Source organism: Drosophila obscura, unplaced genomic scaffold (assembly GCF_018151105.1).
Source record: "Drosophila obscura isolate BZ-5 IFL unplaced genomic scaffold, ASM1815110v1 contig_74, whole genome shotgun sequence".
In the NCBI taxonomy this organism is placed as follows: Eukaryota; Metazoa; Arthropoda; class Insecta; order Diptera; family Drosophilidae; genus Drosophila; species Drosophila obscura.
Genome location: NW_024542866.1, coordinates 249,001 through 265,295, shown reverse-complemented (window position 1 = coordinate 265,295; position 16,295 = coordinate 249,001). Strand labels below are relative to the sequence as shown.

Here is a 16,295-nt window from a genome sequence, read left to right as displayed (position 1 = left end):
AGCATCATAAAAATGCAAATGGGTGTTCGGTAAGGGCTTATATCACACAAACAGCAAAAGGAAAACAGCGAGAGAGAGAGGCAGACAGAGAGGGGTAGGTACAGCGCCAGAGAGAGAAAGGGAAATATTTATAAAGCCGATTGAAATGGAAAGCTTTTCATATTTTACACTTTCTGTTGTCGAATACGCTTACCTAAACCTTCCACCGATTGCAGGGCTACACATATGTACATACTCTATACAAATGTATGTATGTACATATGTAAAATCAAATATGTTTGCAGTGGAACATTAGCTCAGCTTATGTTTAAATATATCATGACATCGATGAATGGTTTAAGAACAATTGAGAGAGTACTCCCGTCCTGGTTGGGAATGGAATAAAAAAGGGCAGGAGCGGAGTTTTTCTGCTCTGAAAATTTGTAATACCCAATTACAAAATGCTGTCAATTTCCCAACAACTGTTCACGGAGTCCAAATTTTTGTTCGTGTGTTCAAAGTTTATTTGAAAATCAAAGTTGCATATGGATATGCATATTTACACTGCAGCTGTAGCATATAAGCCGCTCTGCCCTTAGGTAGTCTTTAACTGATCGTCATCCTTATCGCACTCATTTCTATCGTTTTGATCTGGTCCTGAACCTGCAAGGACCTCCTTTGCATACCTTCACACGCGTTCTACCCAAACAAATAATCTCGATCGTTGCCGCGAAACTAATAATCGAAATAAATTAAACGAAACAGCAACGACTTCTAATTCAATTAAGCCCCAAGAGCTAGTGAAGAAGCTCGCTAGCTCAACACACTTAATATGCAAATTTCATTTACACCCGGGTTGTGTTAGATGAGACACCTTATATTTCTTTTTTGTCACATCCGCCTGAAAATATAAATATTTTGAAATCATTTATAGGTTACACGAATATCATGGATTACAGAGCAGCCAAGAGTAAATTGCCAACTTAAGACAAGCCCTCGACCGTACCTTGTGGAGAAAATGTCATGACCAGTCATGTCATGTTTAAGACTGACAGCTGACAGAAAAATATGCGAAAGAATATCTGGCAGAAATGCATTGAGGAGCTTATACAGCCGCCCTGACCATGCCTAACATGCATCGCTCATTTTCAGAGCGCGCATCGAAACTCTTCCACTTACGCGTACACCAATGTTTGCTGATGATGTTAGAATCTGTGTGTCCCACTCTGATTGGTACTTGCACACACGCCTTCAACTCGACCTAAATGAGTTACAAATTTGGTGTTCAAATAACACTAGTCAACACGATTTTTCCTCAAGGAACAAAACGAACTTTTTCTTAAAGATTTGGGGCTTAGAAATGGTTTGATGATATTTTTTTTTCTATGGCAGAACTTTTTTTTAAAGAATTTTTGAAAACTGGTATTTTTTTTTTTAACCATTTTTTTTAATCATTTTTTCCATATTTTAGGTTTGGTTAACGAATTTTAGCTCCAAAGTCTCTTCATAGATTTTAATGAGCGATACCTTGAACGACGCCAAATTAATGCACCTATACACAAAAAATAGAGGACACAGATATACTTTTTTTTGGACTTTTCCTGAGTTTTTAAAGTCAAAATTTCGTAAAAAATACCGCACAAAAATCATCATTTTTGCATTTCAATGCTTTATATTTCCCAGACGGTAAGCTGTAATCACAAAGTGTTTGGGCTTAACTTCTAGCGGTTTTAATTATCTTTTCAAAATAGCAAAGTTCTTTACAACCAGACGTAAGATAATAGAGTTATGTAAAAAAACAAGCGCTACCTCTGAAAAAAGCTTAAAAAAAATACCAGACTTCAAAAATTCTTCAAAAAAAAGTTCTGCCATAGAAAAAAAACCATAATTCTTTAAAAAATTTGAAAGCCCCATATCTATCAGAAAATGTCGGTTTGGATCCTTGAGGAAAAAAAAAGTTCGATTTTGTCGAGTAGTGTAATTATTTGGTGGAAAATCGACTTATCCAGCCAGCACGCTATTTACTATGCACGCACCAGAGGACAAATAGCACTTTCTGGCGCCTGGGGCATGTCGACTTTTAGAGGAGATTCTAGTGCATAATAAATCTTTAAAATGAAGGCTGAGCAAAGTGTTCAAAGGATGTAAAGAAATTGCTCAGTGGAATGTACAAATAGATCGTTAAATAATTATGCAAAAAGTCCATCCAGCCAAAGGTGAAAGATGAGGATGCTGCAAAATCAACAGGCCATAATGTAATGGGTTAATTAAGTCTGTCAGGGAGAGGGGAGAAGCCCGGCCTGCTCACCTCTGCATCATCTGTCTGCTGTCCGCCGTCTGCAGTCCGACCTGTCCGTCTGTCTATTAATTAGCCCAAAGTGGATGGCGGTGATTGCCGGGCAGGGGCCCGTCGAAGCTGGGCGTGGCTGACGTGGGAAGGGGCATAGTCCTACTAAAATATACAACATCCTCATTACGAGTACAAGCACAATACTTAAACTCCAGAATGCCAGAAAATTCAAATATGCACAGCAGAGCGGGCGGAGCTGCTCAGTTTGCTTACGCGATTTCAAATGACATTCATACACGTAGACATTCCGTGCCAGGGCTGGGTGTGTGCGTGTGTTGCATGGATTTTTGTTATTTACCCCCAAAGCTCCAAGAAAAACCAACAGTGCAAAGCAAAGCAGCGCAAATAACGTGCCAGGCGACCCCATCGCCATCGCATGAACACGTAACCCCTTGTGCTTGCGGGCCAGGCTTGCGTGCAAATTAATGCGACATTTATTCATTATGGCATGAAACAGTCATAGAAGGTGGCGGATAGCATGATACGAAGGATGAGTGTCCTCCGGAAAGGATAGGGATAGCATAGCCCTCAGATAGTGGCTAGATGAGGGGCAGGCATATGAAGGAGTGATCAACAACAACTCAACAAATGGGTAACGCAGTCACTGATATTTAACTTTTATTGAAAAATGGTAGAGATGGAAACTATTTAGAAATCATGGGACTGAACGAAAATAGGAAAATTAGGTCTTTACATTCAATGATGCATAATTGTTTATTAGGCTACAAGCATAAAGACTCCAACAGGTTACATTTCCCGAGTATACCTGAGTATTATAGGTGTACGTTAAATATGAAATGCAAATGCATATGAACGTACATTCTATGTATGTATGTATGTATATTCTTGAGCAGGATGACATATGCCTGCGAGTCGATCAATCGATGGTGGTCTGCCTGATTAAATTAAAAATAGATTTGAAGCTATCTTAACGAAATTTTCACATGGTGCAGCCTTAGGTTGGAAATAACACAGTTTGTGGCGGGAAAATATTTTTTGTTTCGAAAGATTATCCAAAGATTTATCCATAGACAAGTTCGATAATAAGGCTCTTTTCCAGGGACTGTAATCATTATAAGTTTTTGTCAAAAAATTATTCAATAATGATTCATTTGTATTTTTAATGAATCACCCACAACACAATGATTAATTTTGAGTTACACTGTACAACTCAAAAAATAATCATTATTCTTTGGGTTTTATTTTTTGCTCAAAAATAAAACTCAAGTTGTAATTACGGCTTTTCCTTAGGGAATAAATGCATGCCACATGCCACAATTTTGTAGCACAATTTTGAAACAAACTTAATATTACAGGAGTCTGCACACAGAATTTTCTTGACTCGGTCTAGCTCTTTAAGTATCTTAGAACTAGGCGTCAAACAAGACGTACGCACAGACAGACATGCACTTGTAGGCATATCGATTGATTCCGTTCAAGAAAATAATATTCTCCTATACATATATGTACATATGTACATCCACCAGAAATCTAATAAATCCCTAAACTCTGCGAGTATCGTGTGTAAAGAAATTGTTTCGAACATTTGAGTTTGACTGTTCATTACAACCATTTAAATGCCACGCACACTTTAATTTGTGTAATTGTATTTCAAAAATTACTTTAGAGAATTAATAATATATCTAACAAACTGCAGACTAAGACTTAGAATAAGTTTCAGACCTAGCCTAGTTATAAAGTATTCATTTTTGCCCCGTTTTTAAGGAAAACGGGCCAATGTGCGTTGCTCCTAAAATTGCGGAAATTTTATTTGCCACGCCTGTTCTCATTGTTTTTGTTTTTTCTGAGCTGGGCACACAATTAATTTATTTTTACTGTGATTAAATTAACACAAGCTTAATATGCACAACCACACTTACACACACACACACACACACACACAGGGACAGTACCTGGAGTCGAGCCTATTCCAATGCCGAAGCAGAAGCTGGAGCAAAAGCAGCAAATAGCGAACAGAGCAAAGGAGAGAACAGAAAAATGGAAAATAAAATAGCGCAAGTCCTTTGTACGTCCCTGCCTCTCGACACTCTGCGGCGACACGTTATGCTATAAATGATGGGAAGCAGAAGAAAGATGGTGGGAAGAGGCGATCGAGAGGGCACCACATTGAGGCTATCGTCATTGGACATTGGGTCGAAGGCAAATGAAATGTGTAGCTTTATCCAAACATCATTATTTTCTTGGCCAGCGATTCCAAAGGGGAAAACTGTGAAGGAAAATGCAAAGTTTTTTTTAGTTAGTTTTTCTTTTAGTAAGCTTTTAGAAAGAGAATGTTTAAGCAATACGTATTTAAATATTGCAATCAGATAAACCACGAGTACATTCTTCTACTTGTCATAAGAGAGGGGAAAAAAATAGAGAGATAGAAAGGAACCACGAACGCGACCGCTAGTAAGCTCTAATGTTAATTCATGCACTCCGTTTATCCCCTCTTCACCTAAAGACCTATTTGAATTGAATATAATTTACTATTTACTTATTTTTCTCCACCCCTCTGTCACATTACAACACCATTCGGAGGCGTACTAAGTCTTCAACAAGATTGCGTATACGACATGTTGGCCAAAATCTCAATGAGCTCTAATCGGTGGAGGCGATGGGCGGTGGAAAGGATCCATTACTTATGCTTTATAATTATTGAAATGCATAGATAGATTCTGATACATCCCCGACTCCTGATTACTGGAAGCAGAGGTCTACACATACTTAGATCATGAATAGACATTCGCTTGTGGAGGCAGAATCTACGAGTACATAAAGTGGAGATCCCATAAATTAAATATTTAAGTCTGAAGAGTCTATCCATTGCTACAACTGTACAACGCCCTTCTATAATAGCCACAGAAATTATACACGGTTAGAACAATTTTAATTAGTAGTACTAAAAATTTCGAAATATATTTTAAACAAATAGTGGTCCACTTGTTCTTGGGAATATGTTACTTAGGAGCCAGAACCTCTACTTGCGAATACGTTGAAGGAGCACAGAAAAGAGAGGGCCGATGGCTTATGGTGTAGTTCCCTTGTCTGCTTCTTCGAGGCGGTTGAAGGTTGGAACAGCAAGGGCTTATTCTTCGACGGGTTACGACGCTTCTCCATAACTTCAATCAATATAGTAAATATAGGCGTAAATATAGGCGATAATTTGGACAAGAGCCTTATTTTGGGCAAATGTCAAATTGTGCTGTATGTCACGAGATAATTTATTCCTGACGGCCAACTGTTCATGTATTATCAAATGTATCTTGGTCCTTTCAATGCCCAAAGACGGATCTATATTTTCTGGCACAACAAGAAAAATTTATCGCTCAGAGATAGGAAAAATATTTGTGTATTTTCCAACCAAGTATATGCTTAAATGGGCGAAATTATGAGGTTCCTTTCTCCGATTAGTTTGAGCGATTAAAGGTACTTTGGGATACAAAATTGGACAGTTGCACAGAACTATGAATAGGACTTAGATCGAATGCTTTTCCAAACGTAGCGACCAGTTGAACAAATTACAAGAACATAACTCATTAATAACAAACAAAATGCAATTCAAAATTGGGCAATCTTATATAAAATATATTCGTTTGTCGGATAATATTACGTACATATATTTAAAGAAAATCAGATTGCAAATGCTCTTAAGACAGCAGTAAGCTGAAATTTTATTGTTGTGCTACTACTTTATAAGTTTGGCACTGTACATATACATCTGTGGTGTGTACATATGTAAATATATATGTATACAAAAATATAGGAGTATAGTGATTGATATTTGTCGTCCCAAATCATGCTGCACGGCCGCGGTCTTGGCTCATACCGGTCTTGTGTGTGTGTGTGTGTGTGTCAACATCCCTCCCGTATGCGGCCGCCTCCTCCTCCTCCTTTCCATCGCGCCTTTTCTTAAGCTACCCCAATGGTAATTCAGTCAATGACAGAGCATAAAAGATACCTGGGCGTGTGTGTGTGTGCGGTAAAGTGGTTGGGCAGAGGAAGGGGAAAGGGGAAGGAAATCTTGTCTATTCAACTACGAGTATGAGTGAAATCTATTTTTCTGAGGTCATGCATCGTATCTGCATGCATGCTCACATTTGTACCTTCTAGATTATATTTATGTATGTACATCTGTATGTATTCAAGTGTGTACACTGTACATATGTGTGCGCCATCACATACGAATATATTCGCATAAAAAGAGACCCAAAGTGGAAGTCAATTCAAGCAGCTTACCTTTATTTAAAGCAAAAAGAGCACACACACAAGCTCACACACATTTTTTGTTCAAAATGTACTTGAGCTGGGTCCCCACTAGTCCATGCCCACTTCTCTGACCTATTCTATGTTATTTTATTGCGGGGCATTCATGTGTACGGAGGCACCTTTTCTTGCAACCCAACAGAAAAATTCCAATGGGGCACTATCTCTGTCTCTCCCTATCTCTCGCTCTCGCTCTCGCTCTCTCTCTATCCCTTTCTATCGCTTTATCTATATCGCACTCACTTCTTCCTTATTTTTCATGCCTTTGCAGATTTCAATTTGCAAGAAGAGGCCTCCATTCCGGAGGACATATTTGACCAGCACGATGGCGACATTGAAGATACCGACTCCCAGCTGCATTATGCCCCAGCCGCCTCAGTTGCAACCGCGGTCGATGATGATGATGATGATGATGATGATGACGATGCCGCAGATGCCGCAGATGTCGGAACTGCCGGAGATGCTGAAGATGCGATCGGGGCTGCGTGGAGCGATGTGGATGGTTCATCCCCATGGGATGGGGATGGGGATGGGGACGGTGGCGGTGGCGAAGATGCAGAGAATGATGCATCCGAGGCAGCTGATATAGTAAGTACACACACACCCATGCACAGTGTAAATATATGTGTGTATGTGTACACACAAACGTACTTTTAAGTACACATAGAGTGGTGCCTGAGCCCCGAGCCAAGTCCGCTGCGAATGAGGTCAGTTCTGTTGTACCAGTGGTGGTCCATTGAAATGTCGTAAAATGAAGCGGCCAAGTCAAATTACTATTCCAACTAGGGGCCGAGGAGGAGCAGGGCTTACGGCCCCAGCGCTGAATCTCTGCATTGAAACTTACTTGAGTAAAAATGAGACCAAGCCACTCCATTCGGTTCAAATCATTTTTGAGCCCGAGACTCAGACACACCCGCTGAGGAAGCGAACTTCAGACACCCGAATGTTTATAAGTCACAAAAGTCAGACGCCCAATAAGTCGATGTAAATATGTACATCAAACAGACTTTTTATACCCGTACTCAAAAAAGAGTTAAGGGGTATAATAGATTTGTGGTAAAAGTGGATGTGTGTAACGCAGAGAAGGAAACGTTTCCGACCCCATAAAGTATATATATTCTTGATCAGCATCAATAGCCGAGTCGATATAGCCATGTCTGTCTGTCCGTCTGTCCGTCCGTCCGTCTTGTTTAACTCCTGGATCTCAGAGACTATAAAAGCTAGAGGAACCAAATTTTGTTTCCAGACTCATGTGATATCACACTGCTACAAGTGTATTTCGCCCCGCCCCCTTCCGCCCCCACAAAGGACGAACATCTGTGGCAGCCACAACTTTGAAGATACGCTAAAACTAAAAGCGCAGTATCGTAGAGAATGCCCATATCTACCAGATTGCCAAATCTGAATTAGATCGGATCATAGTTATAGCCAGAATGAAGAAATTCATTTTCTGTTGGTTCTTCCGCCCCCTCCTGCAGAGACCCGCTACCAATCTCTTTCTCGCTCGCACACTCTGCCGCGTTCAGTGCGCGAGCAACCCCTAGCGGAGGAGATGTAGAATATAAATGGTATATCCATAATCTACATGTTAGATGTAGAATAGACATTGTATATGTAGATGTAGCAAAAAAATGTAATATGTAAAATTTTTGTATAATTCTAGAATTCGAAAAAATTAAATCAAAATGAAAAATATATATACTGACTGAGTACGGGTATAAGTAAAGTCGCGTCCCCAGAAGCGACTCGCACGTTCCTTCTCGTTTATACTGTTATACATGAAGATTAGCACGAATAATTATTCTTATAATTATTATTATAATAAGCAAGAAAAAAGAGAAGCCTACAAACTGTCTCTTAGAATTTGTGATTCAAAGAAGGGAAGACAAAATAAATGAGATATCAAACAAATAAATGATGCAGGGGAGATTTAAAATATAAAGAGATAAGAAGGAGATTATAAGACATCAGAATGAAGTATTCTATTATTACAGCAACAAAGAAGTATAGATCTAGTGGCAAAAAATAAAATTAAGTATACTTTTATTACTTTAGCTGCACATATGGCCGTTTCCATCTCTATTAGTTTATTTTCTCGGGAATCGTCGTGAGGCTACTACTCGTAAATTTGTATGTTAATGTGTATTTATTACTATTTATACTTGCAGATACTTGAATCTCAAAGGCCCACTACCAGAAATTTCACTGCTCAGCTGGACGCAAAGGAAACATTTAAAAAGTACCAGAATAGTGACATCAAGAAGAAGTTATCCAGGCAGAAGCAAAATAAAAGCCACCACATATACAAATTGGGAAACAATAAAGAAAGCCAGCAGCTGAAGAGAATGGCCAATGAGGGGGCAGAAAAGGCAAAGGAAGCCGTGGCAGGGACAGAAAGCGTAGGAAAATTTAGTTTCTCCGAGGAGGAAGCCAAAGAGACAGAGCCAGAGTCGAGCCAGCACAACGAAAAGTTCGGCAGGACAAGCTTAAGGTATACAAAATTTAAGAAAATGCACAAGCAGCGAAATGAACAGCCGGAGAAGCAACAGGAGGAGCACGACACCAAACAGCAGGAAGAACAGAAGCAGGCTCAAGGTCCAGACAGGGCCAAGTGGCAAGGTGGTGAGATGGGGGAGAAGGCAGACCGAGAGAAACAGCAGTTTGATTCTATTGAAATATTAAATGAACGAAAATTAAATAAACCATCAGGCCAATTATCATTGGAGCGGGAGCTGGATCAAGAGCAGGAAAAATATAAGCCAGAGAAGAAAAACGACCAACAGCAGGAGAAGGAGATAGTCAAGCTGGTGAGGGAGGATAAGGAAGCAATCGGCGACATTGAAGACAGTTTCGATAAGGATGAAGTGATGGAGGCCGAAGACATCCTGTTTCCAATTGACAGTGACGAATCATCTAGAAAGCCCACACCTGAAGCAACAGCCGCCACAAAAATAACACCAAGCGCCAGCAGGGAGACCAGCAAGGGCTGTGAAGCCACAATGTCGCCGACAGTAGCAATGATTGGCCGCAAAGAGAAGCGTGGATTTTTGCGCATGTACAGGCCAGATCTCATGGCTAAATATTTTGAAAAGTTCGACGAGGCTGACAATGCCAGGGAAAATGTTAAGGAGAGTGCTGATGACGACGAAGACCTTGATGCCCCTGTTGGGAAGCTGCACTACTTCGAAAACGCCGGACATCAGGAGCAGGAGCAACCAGCAAAAAAGGGACTGATGATGCGCCCGGGTCAGGTCCCAACACGGGCCAATTACATGAGCAGCTCCTTTGGCTCGGCAGAAAATGGAACGCAGCAGCAGCCCGAATCACGTTTCGCTGACGATCAGAGCTCGGAGCAGCACCCCCCACTGGAACCACAGCAGCAGGACACGCTCGAAAGTCGGCAGATGAAGAGTAGCGAATCGGAGTCTGATATGGAATCTGCATTGCAGCCGTTTCAGAGTAAGTCAATAAATGTTGTCCACATGCACAAAAAGAGAAGAAAACAAAATGTAAGCCTGTCGAAACGTTTGAATCGAGACATGTGTACAATGTACAGGCCTTGACATCGACATACCCGTCACTCAGTTTTCTATATGCATACATATATGTACATATGCATATGCATGTATCTGGTAAACAATTAAAATACGCTAGGAAAGGCCACTGCGTATTATTCGTATGTAATATGTAATAACATTTTTAAGGTACCCTTGGAGGTACATACACACTCGTACATTCAGTGTGATATCACAGTACACTGTTGTGTTCGCAATATCAGTGGCAAGTACCAGATTGTATTTAAGGACAATATGCCGGTAATTTATAGAATTCCAAGTGTTCCTTCGGGCTTGGCCCACTGTTCCACATTCCTTGCTCGACGTTTGGCCCAACTTTGAATCGGGTTCTTTTAGTGCTTTTCGCGCCTAGGCTCTCAGTCCAGAACTGGACCTCTGGGGATACCCCTCCCCAGGAGTCCCATCAGAGTCAGATTGTCGTATGTGGGGTTGTGTGGTTGTGTGTACGTAGGTACGTACGTTATGCTGAATTTTGCGGTTGCTCGTGTTTTCCTTAAATTGAAAATATTTGTATGAAAAAAAAAACGCACCAAAAAATCCCACAAGAGAGGGGAGAAAAATTTCTTTAAAGGCACTTTAAATGCTTGAGAAGGGCTGCAAAGCAGGAGCTGGAAAGTGGGTGGCTTGGGTTCCATGCTCCCCTAATTAGTTTAGGCAAAGACTTTCTGGCGAAATTTTTGCAAATTATTTTCGTTTTCTCCGTCCAAAAAGAGAAGGAAATCAAACGTAACAGTCTCCCTCCTGCTCCACTGCAAAAGCTCTCCCTGGGAATCTTTAAGAGAAGCAAGCTGCCAGTTTTTGGCATTAAACAATAAAGCTCGCAAAATGGCAAATTTCTTGTACGAGTATACTCTGAGTCGTATATATGTATGTAGGCCAGCATTCCGAAAGAGCGAAACATTCTGGAGGATTGGCCAAGCAAATACCTTCCGTTGGTCACGGAATGGAGAGGGGAGAATTAAGTTTGGGAATAGAATAGGCGTAGTGGACTGCTGGGGCTGGAGTAGACGTGCCTGGACTAGCAGAAAACAGCCACAACCTCCAGCAGACGTGGGTTGCCTTTACATTTCCCCGCCACATATCGCAAGCAGCCTTGTCCATGTCATACCAGAGAGCGGAGGGATGGTATTTCGTGTGGTCAGGCTGGGATTTCTGGGCTATCATTGAGCTGGCTTGGACCACCAACGGACAGCCACAATAGAACCCAGGCTCCGCAGAACAAAGCTTTAAATATCCTTGTTTGGAATAAATAGACAGGACTAACTTGAGACACATTTTGGCAAATAAAAGAATAATTGACCAAGTATCTATTTTGTGTTTGAGTCATTCAAAATGGTACTTAAACAGGCAGGCTCCGGTTTTCAATTTCGCAAAAAATTCACGAGTTTCTTTTGAAAACGCAAATTTTGGGGCTCACGCATTCGCAAAACGCAAAATTGTTCCCTTTTCAAACGGCAACCTTACCTTCGTTATCTTTATATGTACAACAAAACGAATCTGAACTGCAACAATGCAACAACAATCGCTTAACAGTACAGGAGGAAATAAACATTAATTTTGGGAATGTCAGAGGGCCCTAAAATGAGAAGTATAACTTCTAGCTGAAAACGTAAAAAGCAAAATGAATGCAAAAACCGGAGCCTGCCTGGTTATTCCATGGCTTTAACCAAAGAAATCTGCAGCATGCCGGGACTAACTTATTTTTCTCCATCCACAGAGACGGTCCCGGGCACAACTATAACGCCACCATCTTCGACACCTTCCTCCGCTTTTGAGCGGTTCAAGGCGTTGCGGCGCAGCCGTCAGAAGACTGGTCACAAGAGCCACAAAAAGCGATATAAGGATTTCCTAAAACGGCATCACCAGTCACTACCAGGAACAGTAACACAGCCACCAGCTCCACCAGCTCCACCACCGAGTCTCGCCCCCCGGCATGCCAAGAAGCTGCTCCAGGAAGAAGAGCGAGAGAGAGAGCGGGAGAGAGAGCGAGAGCGAGCCCACTCAGCTCCCATATTCGCCCTGGGTATGCGGCCCCGGTCATCTCTGTCCACCGATACACCCTTCTACGAGGGACGCGTGCACTACTACGACAACCCCCAGTTCGGCATGGGCATGGAGCAGGGCCTGGAGCAACAGCAGACCACAGAGATGGAGCGCTTAATAGCCCACGACAATGACAACTGGTACCGTCGCATAAGTCCCGTCCTCCGCAACGGCGTCAAAAGTGGCCAGGGCGAGCAACATCTGCATCCGCATCCGCATCAGCAACAGCAGAAGCACCAGCACTACCAAAGTCATAAAGGACATCATCAACACCACCAGCATCAGTATCAGCACCACCACCACAAAAACCACAACCACCATCAGAACACGCACCAGAAAGCAGGTCAACTGCGTCAGAGGCCGAGCAGTCCGTACCAGCGCAAGGCGCCAGCAGCGTCGCTGGCAGGAGGTTCTCCGAGCAGTTCGCTACCCACTCCACCGCTGCCACCGCTGCCACCCCTGCCACCACCCACACAGCAGCTAGGACACCAGATCACCGAGCTGGAGCACCTCGAGCGCTACTACGCCAAGTGGCCGCATCTAGCACGGGTCCAGTTCCAGCTGTACGATGAGCACCGCGAGTCTCAGCAGCATTCGCAGCTGTATGGCGACTACGAGGACGACTACGAGACTGCAGCCGAGCTGGAAGAGGCCCAGGAAGAGCAAGGCGAGGAGGCCAACCTGCCGCCGTACATCAAGAAGTACAATCGCCGCAACAAACAGCTGCTGAACCTGCTCGAGGGCACCCTGCCACCACCACCAGTCCCATCGATCCCAATCCGTAGCTCCATTTGGAGTGGATCCGTCACGTCACCGGTGAGACTGGACGATGAATATCTGAAGCAGAAACGGCGACGCTACCATCAGCAGCACCGTTTCGAGGATTTGTTTTCCGAGCAGCGCAACGGCTTCAGCGCCACACAATCCCAAGAAACAACCACGATGGCAGCCTCCACACCAGTCACAGGAGAAACATCAGCCACATTGGCCCAGGCTCCCAGCAATCATCTGCCTGACGAGGATGGCTATGTGGACATTGACGAAGATCAGCAGAAGCCGCGACTGACCGCAGCCGTCGACTTTTGGCAGAGGGAAATGGCCAACAAGGCAGGCGCTGGCGCTCCGCCAGCTCACCCTCCACCTTCCCCCACTCCGCCGTCTTCTGTGACTACTCCCAAGCCGGCCCTGTTCAAACTGCCCTCGTATCCAGCCATAGCAGGCAGCTTCCTGGGCGCTCCGCGAAGTCGCAGCCGAAGCGCACAGTTCGTGGCCAATGTGGCGGGTCGTGGCCAGAGCAATAGCTGGCCACGCTACGACACCTCAAATGGCACAGGAGGAGGAGCCAAGGGCACTGGAGGCACTGAAGGAGGAGCGGGAGCTGCTGCATCGCCGCTCAACTCCTTTGTCTATCATCGGGTCGTCGATGGAATCGGCGGCAACTCGGTGCTAGCCAGTGGTGTCGGCGCCGCCAACAGTCGCAAGCAGTCCCGGCTGCCCTTTGTAGCCATCACGGATCGGAGACTCGAGACAATGGTCAGCAAGAGGATGCTCGCGGAGCGACACAAAGACTTTGAGCAGAATCATTTCCCGATGCCTTAAGCCGCGAGCTTAAAGCCAGACCACCGAGGCGTGGTGGGCGAGGAGAGGAGGGAGAGCAGGAACATGTAATGGAGGGCTGAAGACTGGGCTGGAAACGAGAGGGATGTCAGCTCGATTGGGAAACGCTGACCTCAATATATTCTAACGTTTCAAACACGATTTAAACTATTTTCAACCACCTAAATCCAGATGCATACCGATAATAACAACTATTTTCAGTGCTTCGTGCCAACTGAAGTTCTTTTCAGTGAGAGATGCCTTTCAAATGATCCCCAAATTAGTCAGAAGACAACACATAAAAGGCGATTAAAGAATAATCATTTTCAAAGCAGTGACTGATTTTAGATCTGCCCAAGACGGATTTGGTCCGATGTACCGATGTATTGCAGATTGAAGGAACGGCACAGATTTGGGCCGATCCAGCAAACACACATCATTATCATTAAATAGTTGTCGATTACGATTCCACAGCTTTTTCGTGGGTCCAGTCCTCATGTCCAGCCTTATTTTCAGCCATGGGTCGTAACATACGAGTATATATACATACATACATACATAGAACTATAATATTGTAGTCGCCGCTTTCGGATGATTTTTGTGTTCTACGTACTACGTCAACAAAATACATACATACTCACATATTCTTGTACATGTGTCTGTAAGAGGAGAACCAGAGAATCAAAGGATTTAGAGATAATTGTCGAGAGAATTTTTTTTGTGGTGGTGGATATATGAAAAAATGTATCGTAACCCTAAATGTTATAGGAAAGTAAAAAATGAAACTAAAAAATCAACAAAAAAAAAAATATGTAACTAAATGTGAGCAAAGAATTTTTTTTTTGTATAAATAGCAACTATCACAAGGTTCTGTAGACACACACATATACACACACACACAAACACACAAAGAGCTGTTAGAAATCAAAAAGTGATATCCAAAATAGTTTTATAATCAATTTATAACAATATTTTATTTTTTTTTTAGAAAGCATTGAAAGGAACTTTGTGTTGGGTGAATTGTAGAAGAACCTAAAATGTGAAATTTGATCGAACAACCGCCTTTCCATACGCACAACATTCACGCACACACACACACATACACTTACACTTACACACACACACACACACATCCATATCCCCCCCCCTGCGCACAAATCATCCAAATAGGTTTCAAAATTGAACAAAAAATAAAATTTGCCTTAAAAATGTCGTTACACGACATTTCTCTGCACAGATTTTAAAACATACGAGTACATATTTAATTATCCAGAGCAAAGATAACTTTAAGAGGTCAATAGCAAGTCGAACGAGTCAACACTGAAAACATATCACTGCAAGGAAAGGCAATTAAATATTATACCTACATAAAGATTTTGCTTCAGATAGACAAACCACGGTGAGCACATTTACATATTTACATACTCGTACATGCGTAAATTATTCCAAGAATTTAAGCACTTCTGCTAAGCGAGAAATAACGAGACCGATTTTGGCAGACTCGGTTTTGAGGTTCTGGCTTTAGTTTTGGTAAAATAGTTCCTGTATGGACTGCACCAAGAGGCCACCGATACCATCGACAAAAAGGAGTTGAGCAACGATACGGCTCCCCTCCCTGGTCGTGCTGCTCCCTCTCCTTCTTTCAGTACCTTTCGTAACTGATCGAACTTTTAACTTGATATATGTATGCTCAAATATTCCATAATGAAACTCTGACTCGATTGAGGTACAACCAACCAAACCACAGTAAAACCATTTTAGAATATTCTCTGCAAACTTCGTTTCAGAACATTTTTAATCAGAGTTCCAATTTTTGGAGTTTCCCTTTACGAAACATTATGTATTTGTCGGTCTGAAGCGAACAACACACCGTGGAGAGAAGAAACAAGAGAAATGCAAACAAAACCAGAGAATCCGCATACAAAACTAAAACGAAAATGTATAAAAAACAAACAAAATATGTAAGTTTGTTTTGGGAAAAATTAGAAATCCATATAAATGCATCCAACAAACTTATCACAGTTACGAGCTTACGCACACACAGAGACAGACACAAAGTATGCCACCAGAAATATAAATTTTGTAGGCAAAGACGAAGGCAGCAGGGTATAGTTGGAAGCAGGGATGGTCAAGGCGAGGTCAGAAATCACAGGTCAGAGGTGGGGCTGTGTAGTTAATTAACATATCAAAAGCGATGCGTGAGCAGAGTAAAAACCGAAAGGGAAAAGCAAATATAATTAAGATCAACTGCAGAACTTCACGGCATATATTCATTATAAATAACTGTATATTGTTTTACGTTTCTTAGCTTGGGAATGTACAAGTGTGTAGTTTGATTGTTGTTTGTTTGAAAAGGATACCAGAATAACTCCCCTAATATTATTCCGATTTAGTCGCAAAACGCGCTTGAATGATGCGTAATGGAACCAGACTAAAAGCTCGATTGGCTTGAGGGTCCCTGAAAATTGAAGAAAATGCCTTACAAT

General features: G+C 42.4%; 1 protein-coding gene across 1 annotated transcript in view; it reads left to right on the top strand.

The window, feature by feature from the left end:
* Positions 1 to 14,942, top strand: part of LOC111075846 (trichohyalin) — a 46,961-nt gene extending 32,019 nt beyond the window's left edge. Inside the window, exons 2-4 of the mRNA XM_022369344.2 lie at positions 6,867 to 7,183; positions 8,764 to 10,054; positions 11,888 to 14,942. Coding sequence (XP_022225036.2) covers positions 6,867 to 7,183; positions 8,764 to 10,054; positions 11,888 to 13,812 — 3,533 coding nt within the window. The 3' untranslated portion in view covers positions 13,813 to 14,942. The remainder of the gene's footprint in view (positions 1 to 6,866; positions 7,184 to 8,763; positions 10,055 to 11,887) is intronic.
* Positions 14,943 to 16,295: the final 1,353 nt, after the last annotated feature.